The sequence below is a fragment of the Argentina anserina genome, chromosome 7, assembly GCF_933775445.1.
Source record: "Argentina anserina chromosome 7, drPotAnse1.1, whole genome shotgun sequence".
NCBI lineage: Eukaryota > Viridiplantae > Streptophyta > Magnoliopsida > Rosales > Rosaceae > Argentina > Argentina anserina.
The window spans coordinates 14,771,466-14,797,186 of record NC_065878.1 but is presented as its reverse complement, the minus strand read 5'-3'; the positions used below and the strand labels follow the sequence as shown (position 1 = coordinate 14,797,186).

General features: G+C 39.1%; 4 protein-coding genes across 4 annotated transcripts; 2 read left to right on the top strand and 2 right to left on the bottom strand.

The window, feature by feature from the left end:
• Nucleotides 1–3,928: 3,928 nt before the first annotated feature.
• LOC126803641 (mechanosensitive ion channel protein 1, mitochondrial) lies at nt 3,929–8,060 on the bottom strand. Its single transcript, XM_050531413.1, is given in 9 exon segments — nt 3,929–4,111; nt 4,192–4,416; nt 4,738–4,862; nt 5,416–5,520; nt 5,808–5,888; nt 5,891–5,971; nt 7,160–7,275; nt 7,368–7,686; nt 8,057–8,060. Coding segments are annotated over 9 exon segments (1,170 nt in total). The 3' UTR covers nt 3,929–3,997.
• A 2,056-nt stretch (nt 8,061–10,116) lies between these two features.
• Nucleotides 10,117–12,971, top strand: LOC126803941 (uncharacterized). The gene is made up of 3 exons (XM_050531678.1): nt 10,117–11,019; nt 11,964–12,506; nt 12,688–12,971. Exons 1-3 carry the CDS (start codon nt 10,201–10,203, stop codon nt 12,796–12,798), a joined length of 1,473 nt encoding a protein of 490 aa, XP_050387635.1. The 5' UTR covers nt 10,117–10,200; the 3' UTR covers nt 12,799–12,971.
• Nucleotides 12,972–14,040: 1,069 nt separating this feature from the next.
• On the bottom strand, nt 14,041–15,783 carry LOC126803968 (uncharacterized). Its single transcript, XM_050531709.1, has 3 exons — nt 15,429–15,783; nt 15,070–15,134; nt 14,041–14,890 (listed from the first exon to the last, which is right to left on the bottom strand). Exons 1-3 carry the CDS (start codon nt 15,585–15,587, stop codon nt 14,239–14,241), a joined length of 876 nt encoding a protein of 291 aa, XP_050387666.1. The 5' UTR covers nt 15,588–15,783; the 3' UTR covers nt 14,041–14,238.
• A 7,814-nt stretch (nt 15,784–23,597) lies between these two features.
• LOC126803640 (probable receptor-like protein kinase At5g24010) lies at nt 23,598–25,464 on the top strand (the record flags this gene model as incomplete). Its single annotated transcript, XM_050531412.1, is given in 3 exon segments — nt 23,598–23,831; nt 23,834–24,217; nt 24,219–25,464. Coding segments are annotated over 3 exon segments (1,452 nt in total), but the record flags the coding sequence as incomplete, so codon positions are not given.
• Nucleotides 25,465–25,721: the final 257 nt, after the last annotated feature.

Here is a 25,721-nt window from a genome sequence, read left to right as displayed (position 1 = left end):
ATACCTCTGTATTCTGCTTCAACACTAAATCGTGCTACCACATTTTGTTTCTTACTCTTCCATGTAACAAGATTACCTCCAACAAAGGTAAAGTACCCTGATGTGGATCTTCGATCTGTAATATTTCCAGCCCAGTCTGCATCTGTGAAGCCACAAATCTCGAGGATATTGTTGTGATTAGAAAACATTACTCATCTCCCTGGAGCTGACTTCAAGTACCTCAAAATCCTCACAACAGCATCCATGTGATCCACACTCAGATTATGCATAAACTGACTCACTATACTTATTGCATACGCAACATCTGGTCTGGTATGTGACAAATAAATCAGGCGTCCAACTAGTCTCTGATAACGAGTTTTGTCAGTGGGCAGTTGATCTGGGTACTCTGATAACCGATGGTTTTGCTCAATAGGAGTATCAATTGGAGTGCAATCTAACATACATGTCTCCGTTAGTAGATCAAGGATGTACTTCCTCTGACACAGATAGATACCATCACTTCCCCGGGCTACCTCAATTCCTAAGAAGTACTTGAGTGTACCTAGGTCCTTCATTTCAAACTCTGTGGCAAGTTGTTTTTGTAATCTGTCCACCTCAATAGTATCATTACCAGTAACTACCACATCGTCAACATATATGATTAGAGCTGTTACCTTCTCTTGTTGGTGTTTGAGAAACAATGTGTGGTCTGAATTACTCTGCATGTAGCCAATTTTCCTCATGAATTGTGAGAATTTTCCAAACCAAGCACGAGGTGACTGTTTAAGACCATACAAAGACTTTCTTAATCTGCATACGGAGTTACTTGGAGAAGTGGCCACATATCCAGGCGGAAGATCCATGTATACTTCCTCTGTTAGTTCTCCATGAAGGAATGCATTCTTAACATCAAACTGCCTAAGTGGCCAGTTCAAGTTAGCAGCGATAGAGAGCAATACCCGGATAGTGTTTATCTTTGCAACAGGTGCAAATGTCTCATCATAGTCTATGCCATATGTCTGGGTGAACCCTTTTGCTACTAGGCGTGCTTTATACCGGCTTACTGACCCATCTGGATTGTGCTTCACTGTAAACACCCATCGACATCATACAGTCTTCTTGCCATATGGTGGAGGTACAAGCTCCCAAGTATTGTTCTTTTATAATGCTTACATCTCTTCCTCCATTGCTTTCCTCCATTTTGGATCTCCCAATGCATCCTGCACTTTGTTAGGTACCGATACAGTAGATATTTGATTCACGAATGACTCATATGACTTAGATAATCTTTTGGTAGATATAAAATTGGCCACCGGATACTTGGCTTTAGTCTGAAGGGTAGGTTCATATTTTTTTATGGGTTGACCTCGAGTAGACCTATTTGGCAAAATATATTGTCTACTATTAGCCTCAATAGAATGACTAACCTCAGATGAGTGATCTTCTGTACCAGGAGAGCTTTGATCAGAGGTATAAACAGTAGTATGAGATACATGAGGGGCAGTTGTGTTGTCAGCTTCTGGTGCCTGAATCTCTTGAGTGACGACCTCCGGTGGTGCCTGTGTGGTTGACACATTGGTAATCTCAACGGAACTTGTTACCATATCGACTGGCTCATTTGTCTCCCCCTCTCCATGATACAACTCTTCAAAATAGGAATTCTCCCCCTGAAGAGCAGTATCAGAAGAGGAAAAGTAACTCATGTCCTCAAAAAAGGTAACATCCATAGTGACATAGTACTTCCGAGTAGGAGGATGATAGCACCGGTACCCTTTCTGATGGCCTCCGTACCCAACAAACACACATTTAACTGCCCGGGCATCCAACTTAGAACGCTGATGTTGTGGAAGATGAACAAAAGCGACACAACCGAAAACACGGGCAGGAAGATTATGAAAAAAAGGTAATGAGACATGAGATGCAAGCACCTCATAGGGAACTTTCCCTTGAAGAACACGAGATGGAAGACGATTAATGAGGTGGGCGAAAGTAATGACAGCATCACCCCAAAGGTATTTAGGCATGTGGGCACTAAAAAGAATACATCGAGCCATATCAAGTAAATGACGATTTTTTCTTTCAGAAATCCCATTTTGCTCAGGTGTGTAAAGACACGTTGTTTGATGAACAATTCTGTGTGTCTTAAAGAACTCCTGAAAGACATGATTCACATATTCCCCCCCCCCCCATTATCAGAACGAAGAACTCGAATGGTGGCATTATATTGGGTTTGGACAGAGGCATGGAAGGTACGAAAAGCTGGAAAAACTTCATCTTTATTTTTAAGAAGAATAATCCATGAAAGACGTGTGCACTCATCAATGAATGACACAAAATAACGCATGCCTGAGACAGTAGATTCTTTAGAGGGTCCCCAAACATCAGAATGAATTAATTCAAAAGGAAGAAAACTTTTAGTTGAAATACTAGGGGAATAAGTTGATCGATGACTCTTGCCCAAAACACATGTCTCACAACATAAACAAGACTCATCCACATTAATAAACAAAGTGGGCATGGATTTTTTCATAACACTAAAGGATGGATGCCCTAAGCGACGATGCCATAACCAAATTTCACTTAGCTTGTCAGAAGTAGAGAGTAACGCGGTCCGAGACTGTCCCCCTGGTTTTTCCCCTGCGTACGTCAGATCCATATAAAACAACCGGCCCCGCAAATACCCCCGACCAATTACTCGTCCGGTGAGAAGATCATGAAATATCACATACATAGGAAAAAAGGTCACAGAGCACTGAGCGTCAGCGTTTAGTTGGGGAACAGATATCAAATGATGAGATAGAGCAGGTACATAGAGTACATTGTGAAGTTCTATGGTAAGAGTAATACGAACAGACCCTGTCCCTACCACGGGGAATGGCTCACCATTAGCATTAGTAACATAGGGTACGGGTGGAGGGGATAATATGGTAAAATAAGATTTGTCATAAGTCATATGATCAGATGCACCAGAATCAATAATCCATGTATCAGAACTACCAGAGTGAGAAATATTGAAAGCCATACCAATTAAAAAAGAATATGTCTTTGGTGCACTTGCACTGACGGTGAGGATGCACAGACAAGGAAAAAGACGACTGGTTCTTACCGGACCGGGTCGGGTCGTGTGGACCGGGTCGAGTGGACGGGTCGGGTCGTGTGGACGGGTCGGGTTACACGCAGTCTGGGCTAGGTTGTGTTGGGTTGCAGTTTGGGCCGGGGCGGGGCGAGCTGTAACCGGGTCGGTGCAGAGAGACCGATCTAGGAAACGCTTCGGCGAGGAGCGGCGACTGAGGACGTCCGGCGAGCAGCGGCGAGGAGCGGAGAGACTACTTCGGGTCGAGTGCGAACCGGAGGTCATCGGGTACATAAGATCACCGGAGATCGTCGGGTTTGCCCGATGTCGGAGAAGCTGGGTGACTCGTGAGGGAGCCGAACGGGAAGAGCATCGGAGGGCACAGGGAAGGAAGCCGGAAAAACGGTGAGGCAGCGGGTGAGTCGAAGGCAGAACCCGGCCGGAAAAAAATAGGAAAAAATCTCAGAAAAAACAGAGCTCGAAGGCTCTGATACCAAGTTGAATTGAACAGATTATTGCTTAGTGATTCATTTACAAATTACACTTCATTATATAGACTAATTCTAGCACTATTCTACCTACTAATTTCCACCAACTATTCTACTAATTTCCACTAACTCCGACAATATATCTACCAATCTTTGTTACACCTGCTTTCCAAATCATAGATGTTTGGTGGCCACACTTAGGAGCATGAGATTTTCTGTTCCCAAACATGGCAAAAATAAGCTTCACAAGGTTTCTAAAACAATAAAAGCTAGCATTAGTTTTCATCCATGTTCCTATTTAGCTCCCTTGCTATTTGCTAAGACAAACAAAACCATGACAAACAGGTTAGTATCCAACACCCACATTCACAAAAACTCTTCTCTACGGTTAGCAGTCAAGAAAATATATCTTCAGAGAAACCAAAGCACGAGTTCCAACTCTTAACTTAAGCTACTATGGAGTGGTGGTATCATTGTATGTGCTGCCTAACTTGGCACCATGTCCCTTGATTATCTTGACAGCCCGCAAAAGAATATCTTCTTCTGTAGAGTACAATTCATCCTTGCTCTGGAATTATAAAATGATCAGTAACATTGATGCAATAGCTATAACAAGATTACTGCAAAAAAAAGGGACGCAGGGTTTACCATATGCTTGAGGTTACAGCCAAGAGTCAATTCTCCAAATGAACTCTCTAAACGAGACAGGAAACAATAAGGCACCTCCTTCCCCAGGAAAACCTTCGGGTGTGATCTCAACATGTTCTTTATATCAATTGATATCTGGGGAACCTTATCCAACTCATCATTAATTTGCAGGGGAATTCTGGTGACCATACCACGCCATTGAGCTCGTGACTTGTTTACAATCACCTACAAAAAAGTATCAAGATTGCTTAAACATATCACAGAAAAACATTATTAAGGATGCTTAAAGCTAAAACAATCTAGAAAACATAATATACAGCATACAGAAAGCATGAGTAAATATATAATAGGAAAACACTAGAAAGTACAAAGTATCAAGAAGCTAAAACAAACAAGTCAAGTCATGCCCAGGTCCTACATACTTGGGTGACTTAAGCATGGTTGATGGTTTTTGAGTATATTAAGCAAATTTGCAACTGTTGCTTATGCACACAATGAGTATCAGAAGCCAGAGGGAACAAAATAAAATTGTGGAAAAGTACTCACCTGACTAGAAAATAGTGAATTGGGAACTATCACCGAGAACTTCTCGGCATTCAGTAATGAAGTGGTTGTAAGTCCCATATCCACCACTTGACCTTCTATTGATCCAGCCTGCACAATATGCAAAACTTTTAACATAATGAAGAAAATAAGTACGATAACCAGCAAATAGATTTTGATATATGACAAATTTCCGGTTTGCTCATTATGCTAGGAAAGATATTGTATGCCCAACAATTATCAGATCCTACTATAGATAAGAAAATGATAATGCTTAAATAATAATTTCATATTATGTGATCTTCAATTCATGAACGGCTGATCATTATGAAATAAGAGTAAATCTATTCAGTCTTAGGTTGAGATCATTGTACAACATCATTTATAAGGGCTTCCTGTAATATGCACGATACTTAGATTGATCTATAAGAATCATCGCAGAACAATCAACAAATAAAGAACTTGAACTGTGGAGCCTTACTTTAAATATTCGAGATACAGTATAACCCTAATGTTTCTGTTATCTCTCTGTGGTACTGCAATCAAAGTATATCACTCACGGCTCACTCTCTTACCAAAAACACAAGAAATCCATGCTTATAATACATTTTGCTAATCAAATAGAATGAATGGGATAAACCAAATTGTACCAACAAACAGATTGGATGAATGCAGCACAACATAGCTTTATTGTATCACCTAGTGAAAAAGGTTTTGTAAATTGTATAGATAAACCATTCAGGACATTTCCAAGGACATCTCTGGCAGCAAAAGCAGTGGCAACTCCTGCATAATATATGCAGAGCAGAAAATGTCAGATCTTATTAAGGTCGGGTTCTGGATTTGGGTTGGTAGAATTCACGGAATAAAGAATGAATCCCAAGAAACCCAACCAACAAAGGAAGTTTAAGTGTAACTTAATCAGAAGGCCGAGTTGGAATGAAAGAAACCAATAACAATATTTACATACTGTACCAAAATATGCAGTAAATGAAAACAAATTCAGACGTCAATTTGCAAACACTTCCAAGTGTCATGAATAAAAAGAGGTAGAATATATATGCCATCCTTACCTCCTACGCCTCCAACAGTCATAAGAGATTGCACAGCCACCCCACATGCCTCCGCTAAGGCCATTACCCCAACCATAAAAGACCAACAGATGAAATTTTGTCCAGAGCTAACAACTTCTCCCGGTCAAAACTATTGGGCAAACTTTGTGTTGCTAATACACGACCTCGAACCCTTTCTTTTCATTCATTCATTGAAGGTAGTTGTATGTCACGGACCTAGCCATTCGGCTGCCACACTTGGTCCATGCGGCGCTCCATCCCCATGGAGCCAGCTTTATCCAACGGGGCAATACATTGGTTTCGCCCTGTCTTAGACTCATCAGGGGATCGGCTCCAGACCCTAACCTGTGTGTAGGGCGACCAACTCCTTTCTTTGACGTTAAGTCCCCAATTAGCGACAAGCTCTCCGAATTAAACTGGGTCGGCCTGCCTGAACCCCTCGGAAGGAGCAGCCATATATCACCCACACTTTTAATCTTAGAACAGATCTCACTTGTGCCTGATGTTCTTATAACAAGCAACGCCCACGATTGACACTCCCGAAAACGGGACGTGACATCAGTTTCAACTGTCACGAGCTTACTTCTTCGCTATGCAACTCATGCGGTCTTAGCAACTCTTTTATACTAAGTCAGTCTTAATCTCGCAAACGCCCTACTATAACAATTGAAAGGCAAAAAGAATATCTCGAAGAGAACTTATATTGAACAAATAAATAAAGCTTACAAGTATGCTCCTTGCTTGATTGCTTGATTGCTTGCTTACTTGATGGATGAAATGAGATGGGTGTCTTGCTATTTATAGGACTTCTCTTACTTTACTAGTTCTAGAAAATTCTAGGACTATGTACAATGTAGAGAATTCTAGAGAATTCTAGAGAACTCTATACAAGTCTACACACATCTAAGATGATCCTTGAGTGTTCTAGAGAATTCCGGTCTCTTAGCCTCTCTATGGTTTCTAGAGAAATCCGAAGATGTCCCAAGGTTTTTTGAGACTTCCAACGCCTTCTAAAATCTTCTATGATCTTCCAAAGGATTCCGCCATATTCTGGATCCGTCTAGAATGCTCAAAGTAAAATTTGACTAAGTTTGGCGGGATGTGACATGTAGCTTGCTTCCCATTCCAAGCGCTAGCAGGTAGAAGCTATTCGCCAGAAGCGAACTTCCGGGCCGGGAAGGAGCCAAAAAAAGTAAGGGCCTCTTTTAAACAACAAGCGCGAAACTTGACTTTCAAAAAGAAGCGCCATTATAATATTAGTAAAGGCCCCTTAGCCTATCTATAGTAAGGGCATTTTCTTGCCTTAATGCCATAATGCCTTTCAAATCCTCCTAGCCATTATCCTACTGCAATAATCACATTTGTCTTCCACCGATATAGAAACCAAACAAATGATAGGATACCTGCACCTCTCCAAGCTGGTGCAAGATATTGAACAGCAATAGTAGTTGGTGCAACCACTGAGCCACTATAAATCAAAGTTCTTAGTTGGTTTAATGCAGTGTGATATAAAAGAACGCATATAGGTGAATCAAAATATGAGAACTTAACACCACTAACATTTGTGAAAATGCCATAAACGTAACAAGGTATCGAACTGGATCCTCCAAAGCACCCCAAAAACTTTTCTCATATGGAACATGCTCCTCTAATGCGCTTTGAGCTAGTACGACATTACGACCTTGATTTGCATACTTGTGAAACCTCTTGAAAAGCCTAGGCATCACTAGCCAAGCGAATACAGTACCTGCCAAAGTATATCCAACTGGAGCAATCACATTGTTAAGATGTGGATATGTATCCAACAGCTGCTTAACATATGGGGAGGTTGATTACTTTGCTTGGGGAAGAAGACAGGGCTTTCTATGACTTCTCCCAGCTGGGTTGGGTTTCAATTTGGAGACCAAGTCTTAATTGGATCCCGGCGGTGGATAGATGTGCTTAAAAAGGGTGGAATCTGTGTGGACCCTCTTTAACACAGTCACTTATTATTGACACATCACTAGTATAATCATCACGTTTATTGGCATGTCAATAGTCGGCTCACTCCGGTGAGAGAAATTTTTCAATGATACCATACCTCACGTGTTAATGTCTAGTGATTTAACATTCCAATCACAATTTGACATGTAAAATTTAATCAGAAAAATTATATTTCAGTTATTTTGTCAAAGATTATTTTAGGTTTCTTTCTAAAACCCTAAATTCTAAAGTATAAACCCGAAATTCTAGTTTAAAATCATCAATACCCATAAAATCATTTCACAAATAATAAAAATATGTTAAATTATAATTTTAGTGTAATAAATCTACGTGTTGAAATATAATATGTAAGGAGTACCACTAGGATTACGACATGTTCTGGTAAGAACCCACTCTCCGAGAGCCTAACATCTTTCGACAAACAACGTCTGTGTGTTAGCCTTGGTGAAATTTTTTGTAAAACTTTTTGTAAATGTCAATAAAAACACGCATAGGTCACGTGTTATGTGTTCACACGTATTATGCCTTCATCTCCAACTTAGGTACACCGTACATGCATTATGTTTTCATCCAGAATTTTTGATCTTTTTTTATTGTGGATGGATAGAACACTACCTTCTCCACCTCGGCGGTGAGTGGCGGCGGGGCTGAGAGAGAGTGGCGGTAAATCCGATGATTACGAAAAGGTACATGACAGATTGAGGATGTGGGTTTCAGTGAGTGATTCATGGATGGAGATTCGGAGATGGAAAAATTTTGGTCTATGAATTGGGGTTAAAGAGGAGTAGATGGAGACATGATTATGATAGCCATGTTAATTAGAGATGCAAAATTGTGGAGCCCGCCCTGTCCTGGAAACGAAGAAATGGGGAAGAAATAAGGGTGTGGCGTTGGGTGGGTCGGGAAAATGGACAAAATTTGGACAAAAATGAGATTACGGTGAGATCAATTTTCACAAGTAATAAATTTTTGATCCCATAGTGATTTTCTACTCATGGGTATCTCTGATTCCTCGGCTTTCTCAACCTCATTGTGTTCTTCAAATACAACGAGTCAACGACTCCTGCTACAGTGATAAAATTGGTTTCTCAGCGCCATTATTCTCACATGTGGTAAATAGAGCAAAGTTACCCAACCAACCATTTCATTTCATTTCCAAAAAAAAAAACCATTTCATTTCATCAAGTCACATGCATGGCATATGCGGCTTTTTATTTTTTCTAACGTCTGACCTTTAACACAGTTAAGTGAGACCAAGTCGGCTCAACCTATCCCCGATCAACATGTATGCAAAAGTTGATTTGGACTCTGAGAGAGGAGGCTCTTAGCAGACGTTGCCTAGAATTACATATATAATTTGGTTTTGAAATCCGATGCGAGGAAATTAAGAATCTTCCTAATACAGTAATACACGACTATTTGTCAATAAATTAATCATATCTTCATAAGAGTGACATCGGAAAGGTGATAGTGGGTGTCATTGCCCTCCAACTCAACAATTGACCTTGTCTTTTTTTCTTTTTCTTTCCAAGTGGTGTACCTTCACAGTTGCATCCGGTGGAATAGCTTGAAAGTAATTTAATTTTTGTTAATTGGTTTATCTTCTATTATTAGCATGGTTTGCACAATTTAATTTTAAATTCCACTTCGATTGATTTGGCATGATTTATTGAATTTGATCAAACTCTAGCTTTAGGATTACTATCGAATAAAACAATTATAGCTTTAGGATGTACAAAACATCTTTAAAATTCTTTGTTATCTACTTCTCGTACACAACAGCTTAACTAGTTTTAATTGATGCACATTAGCACATATCAACTTTATATGATGTCGATGACATCTCTATTTCTGACCTCTTTCACCTCAAAAAGATGACATCTCTATATTAGCGCTTCAATTTCAGCATTCTGCTTAATTTCAATTTTTGTTCCAATATATTAAAATTCATGTGTTCCCCAATGATCTCTAACTCGACATTTATGTTTATCATTTAAGTATCTTTGTCGATATAAAATGACACTCTTCATTATTTAACTTTATCCTCAACTCCTCACTCACCATTCCCTTTGACCTCAGATCATCTCCCCGTTCAAGTTGAGTTGATCTAGATGGAAAAAATTTATCCAAATTTAAGTATTTCACTAATGAGATCCCAACACTGAAAATATCTCCTCAAAGTAACATCAGCGTCACAAACCAAAATTGATATTATTCATTCCATAAAAACATAGAAGCCAGCTATCAAATTAGCAATTAACTTAGTATATAATTATATATTAGAAAGCGCCGGAAGTTAAGTGGCCAAATCATAAGCGAACTTTCTCAGCAAAACCTTTTGAAGTCTCAAAACAACTCGACCTCTCTTTCAGTTCTCTGCACTCTTATCTTGGCAACCAGACAAAACTCCATGAAAGACAACCCAAAAGACTCAGAAAACCTCTACTCAACATGGACCTCCACAAAGGTAAAATTATGCTTCCTCCTCTTGATCTCTTTCAGCTACATCTCATACTCTCTGAAATATCTCCACCCATATCTATGTACCCAACAATCTCAACTTCCCCATTTCCAATCCCACCCTTCCATACCCCAATCTGATCCCACACCAACTCAAGAACCCAAAACAAACGTCTCCCACATCGTTTTTGGCATTGCTGCCTCTGCCAAACTATGGCCTCACAGAAAGAACTACATCAAACTCTGGTGGAGACCGGACCGAATGAGAGGCCACGTTTGGCTAGACCAACCAGTAAAAACAGACCCTGAATCCGATCATAACCTTTTACCGCCGTTGAAAATCTCTGGTGATACTACCGGCTTCAAATACACAAACAAAAAAGGGCACCACCTAGCTATTAGAATCTCCCGGATTATTTCCGAGAGTTTCAGACTAGAAATGAAGAATGTGAGGTGGTTTGTGCTGGGGGACGACGACACCGTTTTTGTGGCAGAGAATCTGGTGAGGGTTTTGCAGAAGTACGATCACAACCAGTTTTACTATATCGGAGGATCGTCGGAGAGTCACTTGCAGAACCTAAAGTTTTCGTATAATATGGCTTATGGTGGAGGTGGCATTGCTATAAGTTACCCTCTTGCTAAGGCACTAGAGAAAATGCAGGATAGGTGTATTCAGAGGTATCCTGGTCTGTACGGCTCCGATGATCGGCTTCAGGCGTGTATGGCTGAGATTGGTGTCCCTCTCACCCGAGAAAAAGGGTTTCACCAGGTTAGTCTCCAAAACTCTTCATGTACCACCATCTTGATCCGCTTTAGTAAAAATCACTGTTCTTGTTCAGTACAAGCTTTTGGAAAATACAGTGCATTTCGTAATTGAGGAGAGTAGTTAGCTTCTTATGTTTCTCTCTCACCCTAAATCCTTTTCTTTTTTTTTGGTTTCATGTCGATATCTTTAAATTTACCAAAATTAAAAGCAAAAAAATTGTAGCCTGAAATTCTTCGTGTATAATTCCGGTTATTATTCGTTGCTAATAGTTGCATTTCATCTAAGAAAGAGAGATCGATCGTCTATGAGTGGATCATTACCCACATCTAGAATATAACAAGTATCTCAGTACTTAATTACTTATTATCCCATTAAAATACCAAGTAAAATGATGACTCTAAACCCATACACGTTTTCTAATAGAATTAGTTGGACTTTTGTGGTGGTGCTGCTCACCTAGTATGCTTGATTACCACCGTCCAATTATGTATGATTGACTATGTACAATTTCTTTTGTGCTGTCTTTCTATAATTCCAACGAACACAACGACTCCTTGACCAAAGCCTTCGGAACTATTTTAAGACCACAATTCGATTCCAATTGATTATACACTCAGTAATTGGATTATTTCATCATTTCATCATTTTTTTTGGGTCAAGTTTCTCATGAAACCCAGCGCAATGTGTGGGAAAATGAATCACATGAATTGACCATATAGTGAAATCCCTGAAATGGAGTCACCATATATATTGACAATAGGGGACACTCGATCGTTCCCTGATAATATTGGGACACATAGTGCTTATAATTATGTAAAAGCTTGATGCTGTTAGGCACATGAATATGATCCCGATGTCCACAACATGCCTACTAATATGTGTAGGCACATGTTTACGATTCCATTGTCCATAACATTCTTTTTCCTCTTCACTTGTGGATTAATCAGTTTGATGTATATGGGAGTCTGTTCGGCCTCCTAGCAGCTCATCCAGTCGCACCCCTAGTGTCACTACACCACCTAGATGTGGTTGAACCCATCTTCCCAAACACGGACCGGATCCATGCCCTGCAACGGCTCGAGCTTCCGATGAAGCTAGACTCTGCAGGGCTTGCGCAACAATCCATCTGTTACGACATCAACCGGTCCTGGACCGTATCAGTTTCCTGGGGCTATGCAGTTCAAATATCTCGAGGTATTTCCTCAGCTCGAGAAATGGAACTTCCAACCAGGACCTTCGTCAATTGGTACAAGAAAGCTGATCATGCTGCCTACCCGTTCAACACAGCCCCGGTCAATAGGGATGCATGTCAAGAACCAGTTGTGTATTATTTGTCTAAAGCTATCTACAATAGGAGAACAAATCAAACAACGACCGAGTATGTTCAACATCAAACGAAAATGCCCGAATGCAATTGGAAGATGGCAAATCCCTCTAGGATTCACAAAGTGCTTGTTCACAAATCCCCCGACCCGCATCTATGGGACAAGGTATGAATTTGAATTTTGAAAGAGAAATACTAGCACAAGTTATCGACTAAATTATATGCGAGTTTTTCTTCATCTCCACTGGGATTTATATGTGAATTCATAGGTGTGAGTGTGTATTATGCAAGGTGACACACGTACGTATGCACTATCGCTAACAGAGTATTTGCTTGTAATTTGACAGTCGCCAAGGAGAAATTGCTGCAGGGTGTTCCGACCAAATAGAAAGAAGAAAGGCACCATGGTCATCGAAGTAGGATTATGCGATGAAGATGAAGTGGTTGAAGTGTCGTAATTTGCCTTGACAGGCAAAACCTAGCTAGCGATTAACACGGCCTATTCTCACTTTTATTTTATCATTTTGATGAAGATAATTTTTTGTTACCATAAACCAATTATGCACAAATGTACGTGTTAGGCTATATATAGAGCATAAATAAATAAATAAAGAGAATGCATTCACAGGTGTAGGGTAATGTCGATCAAGAAATCCTCGGTACTGACATAATTTGGGGTTTTGATCGAAATAGATACATACTGTACATACTAATTTAAAAGAAAGAAAAATGAAATCGTACTAAACCAAAATCTTCTCGATCATGATTGATGAGGAGTGTTTGATATCGGATTCAGCCTGACTAATTAACCAAGAACTGTACTTGGAATTAGGAGAGCCATCCGTGACCTGGGAAAGATTGATTTTGATCTCTAACCTAAAAGGCTCACATGCATGTATAGGATAATGAATTTAACACTTCCTCACGAAATTTTTACGAGTCACGGATAAAATAGATGCGTTTACATGGCAATGCAGGCGCCTCTTAGGGGTTGTGATAATAAGCATTATTGTATGTACTTTCTTCTATTCTTAAAATTATATAAAGTCGTGTTATATACAAGGCAACGTGTTCGGCTATCATGTACGTAATAGTACACGTATTTAGTCATAACTACACTATAAGTGGATTAAGTGGTATAACAATCTTCCAAACGTACCATGTTACAATTTTGCAGCACATTCTAAAGAGTGAGTAACTTGAACTATCTGAAATTTAGACATAGCTAACAATTTCCAACATGGCGTATACTTATGTTTTCCTCTTAAAAACCTTTTTTTTATGAGACTTGCCAAGGTTGATTATAAAAGCCAAGAAGCGTATAAGCGCCGCCAAACGAAGCTTAGCAATATTCCTAACGAACAATAAAACATTACCCTATAACAAAACATTATCCATATAATTTTCCTCATTTTTAAGTCCCTACATATCAGTAGAATTTTTTTTTTGGCAGACAAACATATCAATAGAAATTTGAATAACATGACGCAAGACCGGAAGGAGCTATTAATTGAATGGACCGCTCTTTATCTCACGCCACGTGGTGCACACGTATGGGCCCTACAAATTCTCTTTGCATGGAGACATTTTCGAAAGGGTAAATAGAAATCCAAGGATTTTGAAAAGCATCTCCGAACCTATCTGAAGTTCTGAACTCTGAAGCAAGAAATTACAACATCACCCTTGCATTAAATTAAACTTGAACCATTAACACAAACACTACCTAGCCGACTCACACTCACACCTTTCTCTAAGTCTGTGTCGTGAATAGTAAGGGAGGCACTATCCTCACCCTCCACAGAACACGACCCTGTGTACAACAAAATTTTACCCGATTGTTAACCCTAACAACCAAAATAAAATTTAAAAAAAAAAACTTCAACACTTGTGGCACATCGTTATTCCTGAGCTTTTACATTGATTATGGACATTAAGGATCGAGCCTTCACCGGCCTCCTCATCCTCCTCGGGCCGCCTTCTTCGTCGCTCCCATCCTCATCGTCGAAGTCGTCTTCCATGTAGTCCAATTGATCCCCATTACCAACGTTGTGAGGTGAAGAAGGTTGGGGATCGGTGTTACCACTACTAGAACTAGCAGAAGCTGCTACATTTTCAGCTGCTGCCTCAGCAATATTATTAGTCCCCTCCTCATAGTTCTCGTCGTCCTCCTCCTCGGCCTTGCCTTTCTTGCCTCTCTTTCTGCCCCACTTGGGTCCGAACCCCGAATAATAGTAGAACTCATATGGGTTCGCGGGGTTAGGCCCCTTCTTCGCCGCCTTGGGCCGGGTACGGCGGGTCCCGTCTAGAGTCTTAGCCGGAGCAGCTGAGTCCTTTTTCGAACTGACAAAGTTGGAGGGAAGAATATTTCCATTGCTACTAACGTTGTTGTTATAAGACGACCTTCGGATATGATGATCGCAAAATAAGAAGCCTTCTTTCGCTTCCTTCTTGCATTGCCAGCTCCTCCCGTCGTTCTTTTGACACCTCACAATTACTTTATCATCGCCGGGCGCCATCTCTGGCTTGTCGATATCCATCGGTGACGCAACGCTGCGTTTTATATTAACCACAACGTTTCAAGCCACAGACCCCAGTCGACCGCGATAATTTTGAAATATAGTACACGATACCATAAAAACAACGACAGAAACCGAAAACCCTAATACTTAGGCTACAACAGTGAAATTAGAGAAGGAAATTCGAATCGAAGAATAAAGAAGCTGGGTTACCTCTCGACAGCTGCAATAGAATCCCCCAAGCTCCCATTTCTGATAAAACCCTCCCCAGCTTCGAACTACAACCAAAAAAAGAAAACAGAAGACCCAGCAAAAGCAGCTTCAGAAATGAGGCAAACCCATTAACCTAATTCATCACCGGGAGCTGAACACTCGACCGAACCCCTAAAATTATTAGGGTTTACGACGAACCCTAATGTCGACAGAAATGAAAGCAAATAGAGACAGAAAAACCCTAGTGGCGGAAATGCAGACGGAGCAATATAAATTCAAGAATAGAGAGCTGCGGCGAGCTGGTCCTCCGCAGATCTGTGGAGAAATTAAAAAAGAAAAGAAGATAGAGGGAGACTGACCTGGAGCGGCGACGACGACGAGTCGAGGTCGAGAGGGCACGAGCTCGAATCCCATGGGGACTGGTTCAGCTTGCAGATATGGGTCTGGAGGTCCTCAGGAGCTACGTTGGGGAAGAACTGGAGCGGCGATACCTTCAAGTTCTTGCGGATCCTGACCATGTCTAGCTTCGAACAATCTTTCTTTCAATAGAATCGATTGAGTGAGATTGGGTTTGGAAGTTATCGGCAAGAAATGAAGTGGTGGGATTCTGGGTTTTGTGGGGGGTTTTCTGACGGAGTTTGTCGTGGGTTTTTGCTGTCTGGGAAAGGAGAGGGTGAGAGAGAGGAGCGAGGTTGGGTTTGCAGATCTCGCAGAACTCGATAGATATATATTTCAGAGGGTTTCTTTTTTTTTGGTGTTTACATTTCTGTTGCTTTCTCGGCCCTTCGTATATGGTTTTCGATTGTGTTATTTTTTTGGGACGATTTTCGCCTCGCAATATCGGCGTATTCACGTGGAGGTTTGGTGTCCCCGGAGAGATAGTTGCCTCAGATGAAAGTTTTCCAAACCATATAATGGTATTTAATGTGCGCACGCCCCCAGATCAAAAAAAAAAACGAAGTGGGGATATAGTGACGAACGAGTTAAGGTTAGTTCAGTCATTTCAGTTACATAAAACACCAATTCTCTATTATGTTTTATCATAGTTAATAACAAATAATTAAGTATCGATCATCCATCCATGATTTAAATATCAAATTAACAAGGTAAAATCGATTAGTCGCATTTGTTAACTGCATATCAGTTAGTCTTGTCATGCTCTTAGTTTGATATTTTAGGATCAAAGTTCAAATAAATCCACCCCAAACGAGCTATATATTCTCAATCAGCATGACAATTATTATAGGTAACTTTAGTCGAAAATTATTATACGGGATGGGAGAGGGAGAATGCTATGAGAATGAATATTAAGTCAATGACGACGCTACAGAAATAACTGAGCTAGGTTACCTCTATAGTACAATGAGGAATTTCACAAACGGCTGGTTAAAACTCCCCAAACTTAAAAAGTAACAATGAGGTTGACGGGTTGAAGATGATTAAGAGGTGGCGCGTGAAATTAAGGAGGGGTAAAAGTTGTTGGCTGCACGCCGTTAGAGCAAGTGGCAAACACACGTTTGGCCCACTGCAACATGAAAACTGTTATGAAGAGTGTACCCTATCTGAGCTGTGGAAAATGGACGGCTGTGATGTAGTTAGTTATGATGTGGCAAGGCATCTGATACCAGTATCTTCGTTTTTTTAACAGTGGTAATTATAGGTAGGACACAAATACTGTTCCGTAAATTTAATGGATAAGAGTCATAAGACATCGCTATCCATAAATCGAGTTGGGACAAGAGCATAAAACAGTAAAACATGTACTAATATATTCGGAAATCCTAAAAGTTGTGGGGGAAAATACCCAAAATGATACTGAAGTATCGTGAAAGGTATTTTTTGGTACTTATGAATTTTTGTTACCCGAAATGATACCTGACATATTGCACTGTTACTCAATATGGTACATCTGTTAGTTTCTCCGTTAAATTGATAATGTGACATGTATTTAGAAGGACAAAATGATCTATACACAATTTTTTTTATTTCCCATCTCTTTTTCTTCAAAATTCTCACAAATTCACTAAACTGACTGAAAATTTGTTGGACTTGATAAATCATACCTTTATTATTTACAAATGTATTTACAATATCTTTTATGAAATTTGTAATTTTAAGAGGAAAATCAACTCTTGTATCACAAAACATAACACAAGTTTTAGTATATATATTTGTTTAGCAATAATAAAAAAATTAATTTTAAAATTATTATTTTTCCTATTACTTACAGTAAAACCTCTATAAATTAATAGTCTCGGAATTGATATAATTTATTAATTTAGCGATATATTAATATATCAATAAATTAATAATTTATTAATTTATTTATAACTTATTAATTTATCAAGATATAATAAATATTATGTTTCATTTTGTCGAAGAAAAATGTTTTTACTTATATTTTTTAATTTATTACGTATACCCTATCAAATATACTATTTTTATGTATAACATTGTTCAAAATATTATATTGTTTGATGATGATTATGCTAATTAAATTTTTTAATGAAATCCTCATAAATTTAAAATATATTATATAAATTATGACACTAATAATTTATATATTTTATGGGGTCTAGTTAAATAAATTTTCGAACTTCTATTATCTTATAAATTTAGTGAATTATTAATTTAACACGTTGGCTCTAAGTTGAGATCAGAAAAAAGTTTTATTTTAGCGAGGTTGTTATTTAATCGAGTATTATTTAACGAGATTTTACTATATTTGGTAAAAAAAAACTCTAAATACATGTCACATCATCAACTTAACGGAGAAACTAACGGATGTACCATATTGAGTAACAGTGCAATAGTTTAAGTACCATTTCGGGTAACAAAAATTCGTAAGTACTAAAAAATACCTTTCACTATATTTCAGGCATCATTTTGAGTTTTTTTCTCAAGTTGTGGAGATATATCTCAATAATCACACTGGGTGAAGTAAAAAACAACTCAATTTAATCACAGTTATGTAGTCAGGAATTACATATGGTTACGTACTAGCTGGTACTTTAACAGCAAGCTGCTTCGAATATAATTCAGAGTACGTGGAAGTTGATCGGCTGCTCATACGATTCACGGATTCAGCAGACAAAATCATCAAATACAATTATACAAATATACAATATTGTTGCTTGCTAACAAAATCAGCGGATACTAATGGAGACATGGTGTGTACATTGACCCGAAGACTTGCAACATATATATTGCAATTTGATTGAGCTTCGATCAATAGAAGATCAGCTCGAGAGTCTCGACTAGATCCTATATATCTTGCTTGTGGTTTCTAAACTGAAGAAGTGCAGACTGTGTGCACTTCGTACGTAGTTCAGATATGATGTACGTTGGGGACAGAATTAGACTATTAGAATTCAGCAACCGTGATCAGTTAAGTTGAGAAACCAATTCGATATATATGCTGCTCGTCAATATGTACTATATATGTAGGTATCCTTACTCACAATTAACTAGAGTATACAGGAAACTAGCTAACATATAAGAAGTAGCGAAACTCAAATTCAATGAAAATACAGTTCATTATCAATACTTGTATTTGGCTGACTGGTGATAAATCTTTGAGTTCAGTCATATGTGTTACATCGAAGAGAGGGAGTTCAATTCGATTCATACATTATAATTGCCACCAATATAATGGACCAGTATTCTTATATATATATATATATATATATATATATATATATAAGAATATAGCCATTCTAGTGAGAGATCCCATTTTTTGGTTTAAAAAATGGATAGCTAATTCATTAACTTTTCGATTACATTTTTCACATCTCTAATGTTCAATTTTTAGAGTCTAATGTGTAGATCATCTCTGTAAAATTCCAGTCAAATTGGAGGTATGTAAGACATTCAAAACTGGAAATTAAACTTATAAACATGAACGGTTGAGGTTTGACAGATTTGGTACGTTCATTGCTTTCCCCAAGTTTGATACATTAGCGATCACTATTTTGGCTGAAATTTTACAGAGTTAATCTACACATTAGACTCTAAGAGTTAAATGATAGAGATGTGAAAATGTAATCGAAAAATTTGTGAATGAGCTATTATTTTTTAAAACAAAAAAAGAGATATCCATGGTTAGAATAGTCATATATATATATATATATATATGAATGTTTAATATAACTATTTTAATGGTCATATATATACAGCAACAAGCACGGTTTTTCAATTTGTGAGTAATAATTCATTAGACGCCTACAAGGTATAGAAAGCCAAGAAAGGTATGGTAGAATAAACATACGACTGTGGCCTGCAGCTAGCTGATTAAATAGATAAGTAGCTATAACTGTACGTGGATAATGCATTAATCCTATCATCGGTTTCAATCTTTGACTGGAGTCCTGCATGTACATGGCCGCCGGGAGTGCCAAACTTTACTGTACGTGCTGTACTGAATTTACTACTTTCCTTCACATTTCCCACACCGTCCACACATTCCGCTGCAGCTAATTAACTACTGCAGATCAGATTCTATTTCCTTAGTTCAGGCTGTTCAAACTTCAGAGATATCTAGCATCTCGTTCGTAGCCTATTTATATTCTGCTCTGGGTTTATGCTTGTTTCAGTATTTCACGTACCCTAGCTAGCTGGTAGCGGTTGCTTGACGTACGCACGTTGTCGAACAATTTATAGACAACATAAAATATAGTTTAGTTATAAATATGGAAAGTTGAGAATCAGGAATGTTAATTAATTAATTATTAATTTTATGTCCAAGTTACTTTCCTACTTGATTTCAAGCCTGAGGGATTCCCCTCTTTGTGTAATAACATTTTAGCCACGGTGTGTATTCATCATTTTCATTGTGTTGTAGTTGTGTATTCGTTGAGCTAAATCAGAATGTAAATTACATCTTGATTATCAGAATGGGAAAGACACGTTGTTGGAAGTTTTCAAGTGTTCAACTTAATTTAGTGTAACAATATCAAACATGTTCATATTACCAAAAAAAAAAATGTTCAGCGTAAGTAACGACCGTAAAATATTAATTCCTCTATTAACAAAACATTTTCATTATCACGAATGTGAATGTGAATGTGAATTTTATACAGTGTCAATATAAATCTAAATCCAATTAACACAAAACACGAAAAGACTCCAACCCAAATAAACTAAGCTTGCATGAGTTGCATCTAATTATTAAGATATCTCAATTGCCTCCTTGTTGGGTTGGATCTTGTTTGGTTGGCAGGTGCACTGACGCCGTAGACATGGACAGTGGATACTGGCGGCGACTAGTATAGGCAAGGGAGAGTCTGCCTGCAGGTTAGAAGGTGGCGGCAGGTTGGGTGCAATTTTGGCTGACTGGTTTGTGGAGATCCAATGAGGTGGGCATGGCTCAATGAGCTTGGGATCGGTGTCTGAGTCGGCTTGAGTCTTTTGACTTAGGTCTGTTTTTGTTTTGTTTTTTAGTTTTATTTAGTGGTTTTTTCGTCCCTCCTCTTTAAGCGAGGGTTTGATGTCGGTAGGTAAAGTTTAGTTGTGTCGTTGGGTGTACATGTTTATAGTGCATGACATTTATAGGGATTATCTAAAAGTCGATTTTTTTGTGTCAATCTAATGGGGAGGTTTTCTCTGCAAATATGTCTGAGGTTTTGGTATTTAATGTTACTAGAGCAGTTATGTTCTTAAGATTGGCGGCGAGTATGTTATCGATAACTTCTAGAATTAATTTTTGATTAGTTCGAGATTAAGCCTACTTAACTCATGTCTCCTACTTCTTACGATAGTCATGTGACTAGCATTGTTGGTTCGACAAAATGTTGAGAATTTAGTTCTACCACCGAATGTTCATTTGTTATAATCTTATTTTAGTGATATATAATTTCATTTTCTAAAAAAGAAATATCTGATATATAATTTCATTTTCTAAAAAAGAAATATCTGAAATCTTTATAATTGTATTCCTAGCTTAACCAAAAGAATAGAGTGAACATATGGCTCGTCAACGGGTCGGGCCTAAGTGTATATAAAAAAGTGACGGGCCGGCCGGGCCGGTTATTTTCACAAATAAGAAGATCTAAGCTCGCCCACCTAAAGCAGACCTTGCGGGCTTTTACGGGCCGGGCCTTGCGGGCTTGTATTTGAAAAAAAAAAACATAATACTCTTATTTAAGGGTTTAGAACAATAAAAGAATTATTTAAAAACATTCTAACAAACAAAAGTAACAAATAAATTCTAGTTTCGAAATATTATCGATCGACACAGTAGATGTGATCGATATATATATTTAGGGATCCTGTAAAAATTCGTCTGTTTTGAAAATGGTTTGACCGTCAGTACATATGGTCAACAAAAAAAGATGCGTTTTGACATATTAAAACTCCATTGACCGGGACATTTCCAAATGAGTTTCCTCGTTGCGACCACACACGATCGGTGACAACGATTAGGTGATTTCAAATATGTAAACAGCTTTCAGCATTCACATTTTGGTAATTGGTCATTCCTTAAGACATATTAGTGGTGTTTTTGGTTTACCGGAAATTCTGACGGTCAAACGAGGTCCAAATTTGATGAAATTTTTACAGGATCACTAAATATATATACCGATCACATCAGCTGGTATCGATCGATCCCGAGAAGTTTCCTAATATAGTTGTTTCATAATGCGATAGTTTTATTCTAAACCTCATATAAAGGTTATGATACATTAGTAGACACTTTAATGATCGACAACTCTGGTTCGAAATATGGTCGATCGACACCAGCAGATGTGATCGGTATATTTATTTAGGAATCCCGTAAAAATTTTGTCCGTTTTGGACATGGTTTGACCGTTCGTACCTACGGTCCACCAAAAAAAAGGCGTTTTGACATATTAAAACACCCATTGACCGGGGTTTTGACAAATGAGTTTCCTCGTTGTGACCATGCACGATCGGTGACAAAAATTAGATTACTTCAAATATGTAAACAACTTTCGACATTCGCATCTTGGTAATGAGTCCTCCCTTAGGACATATTAGTGGTGATTTTGGTTTACCATAAATTCCGACGGTTAAATAAGGTCCGAATTGGATGAAATTTTTATAAGATCACTAAATATATATACCAATCACATCGGATGGTGTTGATCTATCTAAAGAAGTTTCTTTCATATAGTTGATTCATAATGCGATAGTTTTATTCAAAACCTAATATAAAGTTATGATACATTAGTGCACACTTTCGTGATCGACAACTCCAGTTCGAAATATGGTCGATCGACACTAACTGATGTGATCGGTATATAAATTTCGAGATCCTGTAAAAATTTCTTCCATTTTGGACATGGTTTAACCGTATGTACATACGGTCAATAAAAAAAGAGGCATTTTGACATATTAAAATCTCATTGACTGGGTATTTGCCAAATGGATTTCCTCGTTGCGATCACTCACGATTGATGACAAAAATTAGATGATTTCAAATATGGAAACAGCTTTCGGCATTCACATCTTGGTAATAGGTCATCCCTTATGGCATATTAGTGGTGATTTTGGTTTACCGGAAAATCCGATAGTCAAATGAGGTCCGAATTGGATGACATTTTTACAGGATCACTAGATCACATCGGCTGGTGTCGATTGATCCCGATAAGTTTCCTTACATAGTTGCTTCATAATGCGATAGTTTTATTTTAAACTTAATATAAAATGTTATGATGCATTAGTGGACACTTTGGTGATCAACAAGTCCAGTTCGAAAATATGGTCGATCGACACCAGCATATGTGATCGGAATATATATTTAGTAATCCTGTAAAAAATTCGTCTGTTTTGGACATGGTTTGATTGTTCGTACTTACAGTCAACCAAAAAAGAGGCGTTATGACATATTAAAACCCCATTGATCGGGGATTCACCAAATGAGTTTATTTAGTGCGACCATGCACGATCAATGACAAAAATTAGGTGATTTTAGATATGCAAATGGTTTTCGGCGTTCACATCTTGGTAGTGGGTCATCCCTTAGAACATATTAGTGTTGTTTTCGGTTTACCGGAAATTTTGACGGTCAAACGAGGTTCGAATTGGATGAAATTTTTACAGGATCACTAAATATATATACTGATCATATCGGCTATTGTCGATCGGTCCCAAAAAGTTTTCTGCATATAGTTGCTTCATAATGCAATATTTTTATTCTAAAATTAATAAAATATGTATGTATAATATTTTATTGAAACTTTTTGCTAGCTGGGCTCACGGGTAGAGTCGGATTTTACATCTCTAAATTAAGGTCTGCCCTCTATCCACGAAATTGGATTTTGACGGAGTTTGTCACATACCAAACCAAGTAAAACTCATCGAGTTTGTGGGGCTACGCGGACTTTTCATGTCAGCGGCTAAATAATGAGGTTTAAGTGAACAGGCCATTGGATGATCAAAAATAAAGTCGACGATATCAGTTGTACCACACAAAACACCTCCAGCCAATCCCCCTCCACCGCGTGGGTCCCGCCAAAATTCCCTCCTAACGCGGACTCGGACTTTCCCCCACCCTATAAAACCCGAAACCCGGTTCCTCTCGGACCTTTCCACCTTCGTCTCCCCTCCCCTCCCCTCATGGCGTCTCACTCCCCCAACCTCTCCCTCTTCCTCTCTCTCCTCTCTCTCTCTCCACCTTTGCCCTCTCCTCCTTCTCCCCCGTCGACAACCACCTCCTCGACTGCGGCTCCGCCACACCCTCCACCCTCCACGACGGCCGCCTCTTCGTCCCTGACTCCCCCACCGCCCCTCCCTCAAAAACCCTAACCCCAACCCCAACCCCAACTCCCCCCAAATCTTCCGCCGCCCGTCCATGTACTCCTTCCCGATCCAAGACCCGGGGACCCACACGGTACGCCTCCATTTCCAGCCCTTCAATTCCTGCAACTTCGATTCCACCGCTGCCCAATTCCACGTATTGGTCAACGACTTCGTGGTTTTGAAAGTCAACGGCTTAAAGGAAGGACCTTTAGTTCGTGAGTATTTGATTTGGGCGAGTAGCGAAAAGCTTGTAATACGATTTGTTCCTATTGAAAAAACGAGCTTTGCGTTTGTGAATGCGATCGAGGTCGTCTCTGCGCCCAAGGACCTTGTCGCGGACACATCAATGTATGTGAGTGATGGGAGAGTTGAGAGATTTGATGGGTTGGCTAAGCAAGCAGGCTCTGCAAGTTGTGCATAGGGTGAATGTGGGAGGCGGGAAAGTGACGCCGTTTAATGATAGTCTGTGGAGGACTTGGAGTACTGATGATGAGTTTTTCGGGCCGGGTTTGGGGTCGGAGAGGGTGTATTTTGGTGGGAGGGTGAAGTATAGGAGTGGAGGTGCTAGCAGGGAAGTTGGGCCGGATAATGTGTATAACACGGCGAGGCTGATAAGGGGTGGGAATGGTTCGGTTGCGAATGTGAATATGACATGGGTGTTTCCTGCTGTTGGGAGGTTTAAGTATTTGGTTAGGTTGCATTACTGTGATATTGCTACTTTGTCACTTGGTTTGATGTATTTCAATGTTTATGTGGATGGGGCGTTGGCGTATGAGGATTTGGATTTGTCCAAGGAGGCGGATTATATGTTGGCTTCTCCGTTTTATGCGGATTTCGTGGTCGATGGAGGTGATTCGGATTCTCTGAGTGTGAGTGTAGGGCCGTCGAAGGGTAGTGTGGCGTATGGTGTTGATGGCATATTGAATGGGATTGAGATTATGAAGTTGAATAACTCGGTTGGGAGTCTTGATGGTGAGAATTGTGCGGAGTGGGTTTTGAGTAGTTGGTCAAGCGGACATGTTAGTGTGTTGGTTCCCCTGGTTGCTGCCGCTTGTGTGCTACTAAGCTTATCTATGGTTACAGGGAGGAGGATCATGAAAAAGGAGGAGTCTCTGGCATGGTCGAAGCTGCCTGTGGATGTTTCAGATGTCAATGCCAAGGATGGAAATGCACATCAATCGGTTAAATTCTTCAGTTGGAGTTCAATGAATTCGGAGCTGTAGTTTTCAAAGTCTCCAAAGAGTAAAGAGTGGTAATCTTATTGCCTATGTAGCATAGTTATGTAATAGTATGAAGTTGTATGAGTTTTACACTCATGAAGCATATCTAAGACTCATAATTTAGTAGACCACAACCACTATGCCCTGTGCGAGACAGAGTACTCATCTAGTCATCTTTGGTTAGCGTTCATCGCTGGGAAACAAGTCCATCAACAACAGAATTATTTCAATTGCTCAAACAAACTGCACTAATAACAGATACTGTCTGTGAACCTACTAGTACTGTAAAACGAGCGTCCCAATCATATTTCCTACGGTGTATAGTCGAAGTCTGAAGTTGGATAAGCTTCAGGCAACAGCTGGTGTGATTTCTTACTTTAAAATACGTTGTACACTTCCTTTTCTTACTGCTCTGATCTTGGCTGCCAGCTACTAGATAGGTTAGTATGGCAGTTGATTTACTTGATTATACATGCCCAGGTTTAAGACCCAGCATTAACTATTGATGTGGTAGCAAGAACAACCCACATTCCAAGAGGTTGGGCGATGCAACCCCGATAACAATTGATTGAATAGTAGCCTCGTGGGGACCAAATCAAAATACTAACAAGTTAATTGAATGAAAATGGGAGTTACAAAATTATTAAAAAGCTAGTGAAAAGAATCTGAATT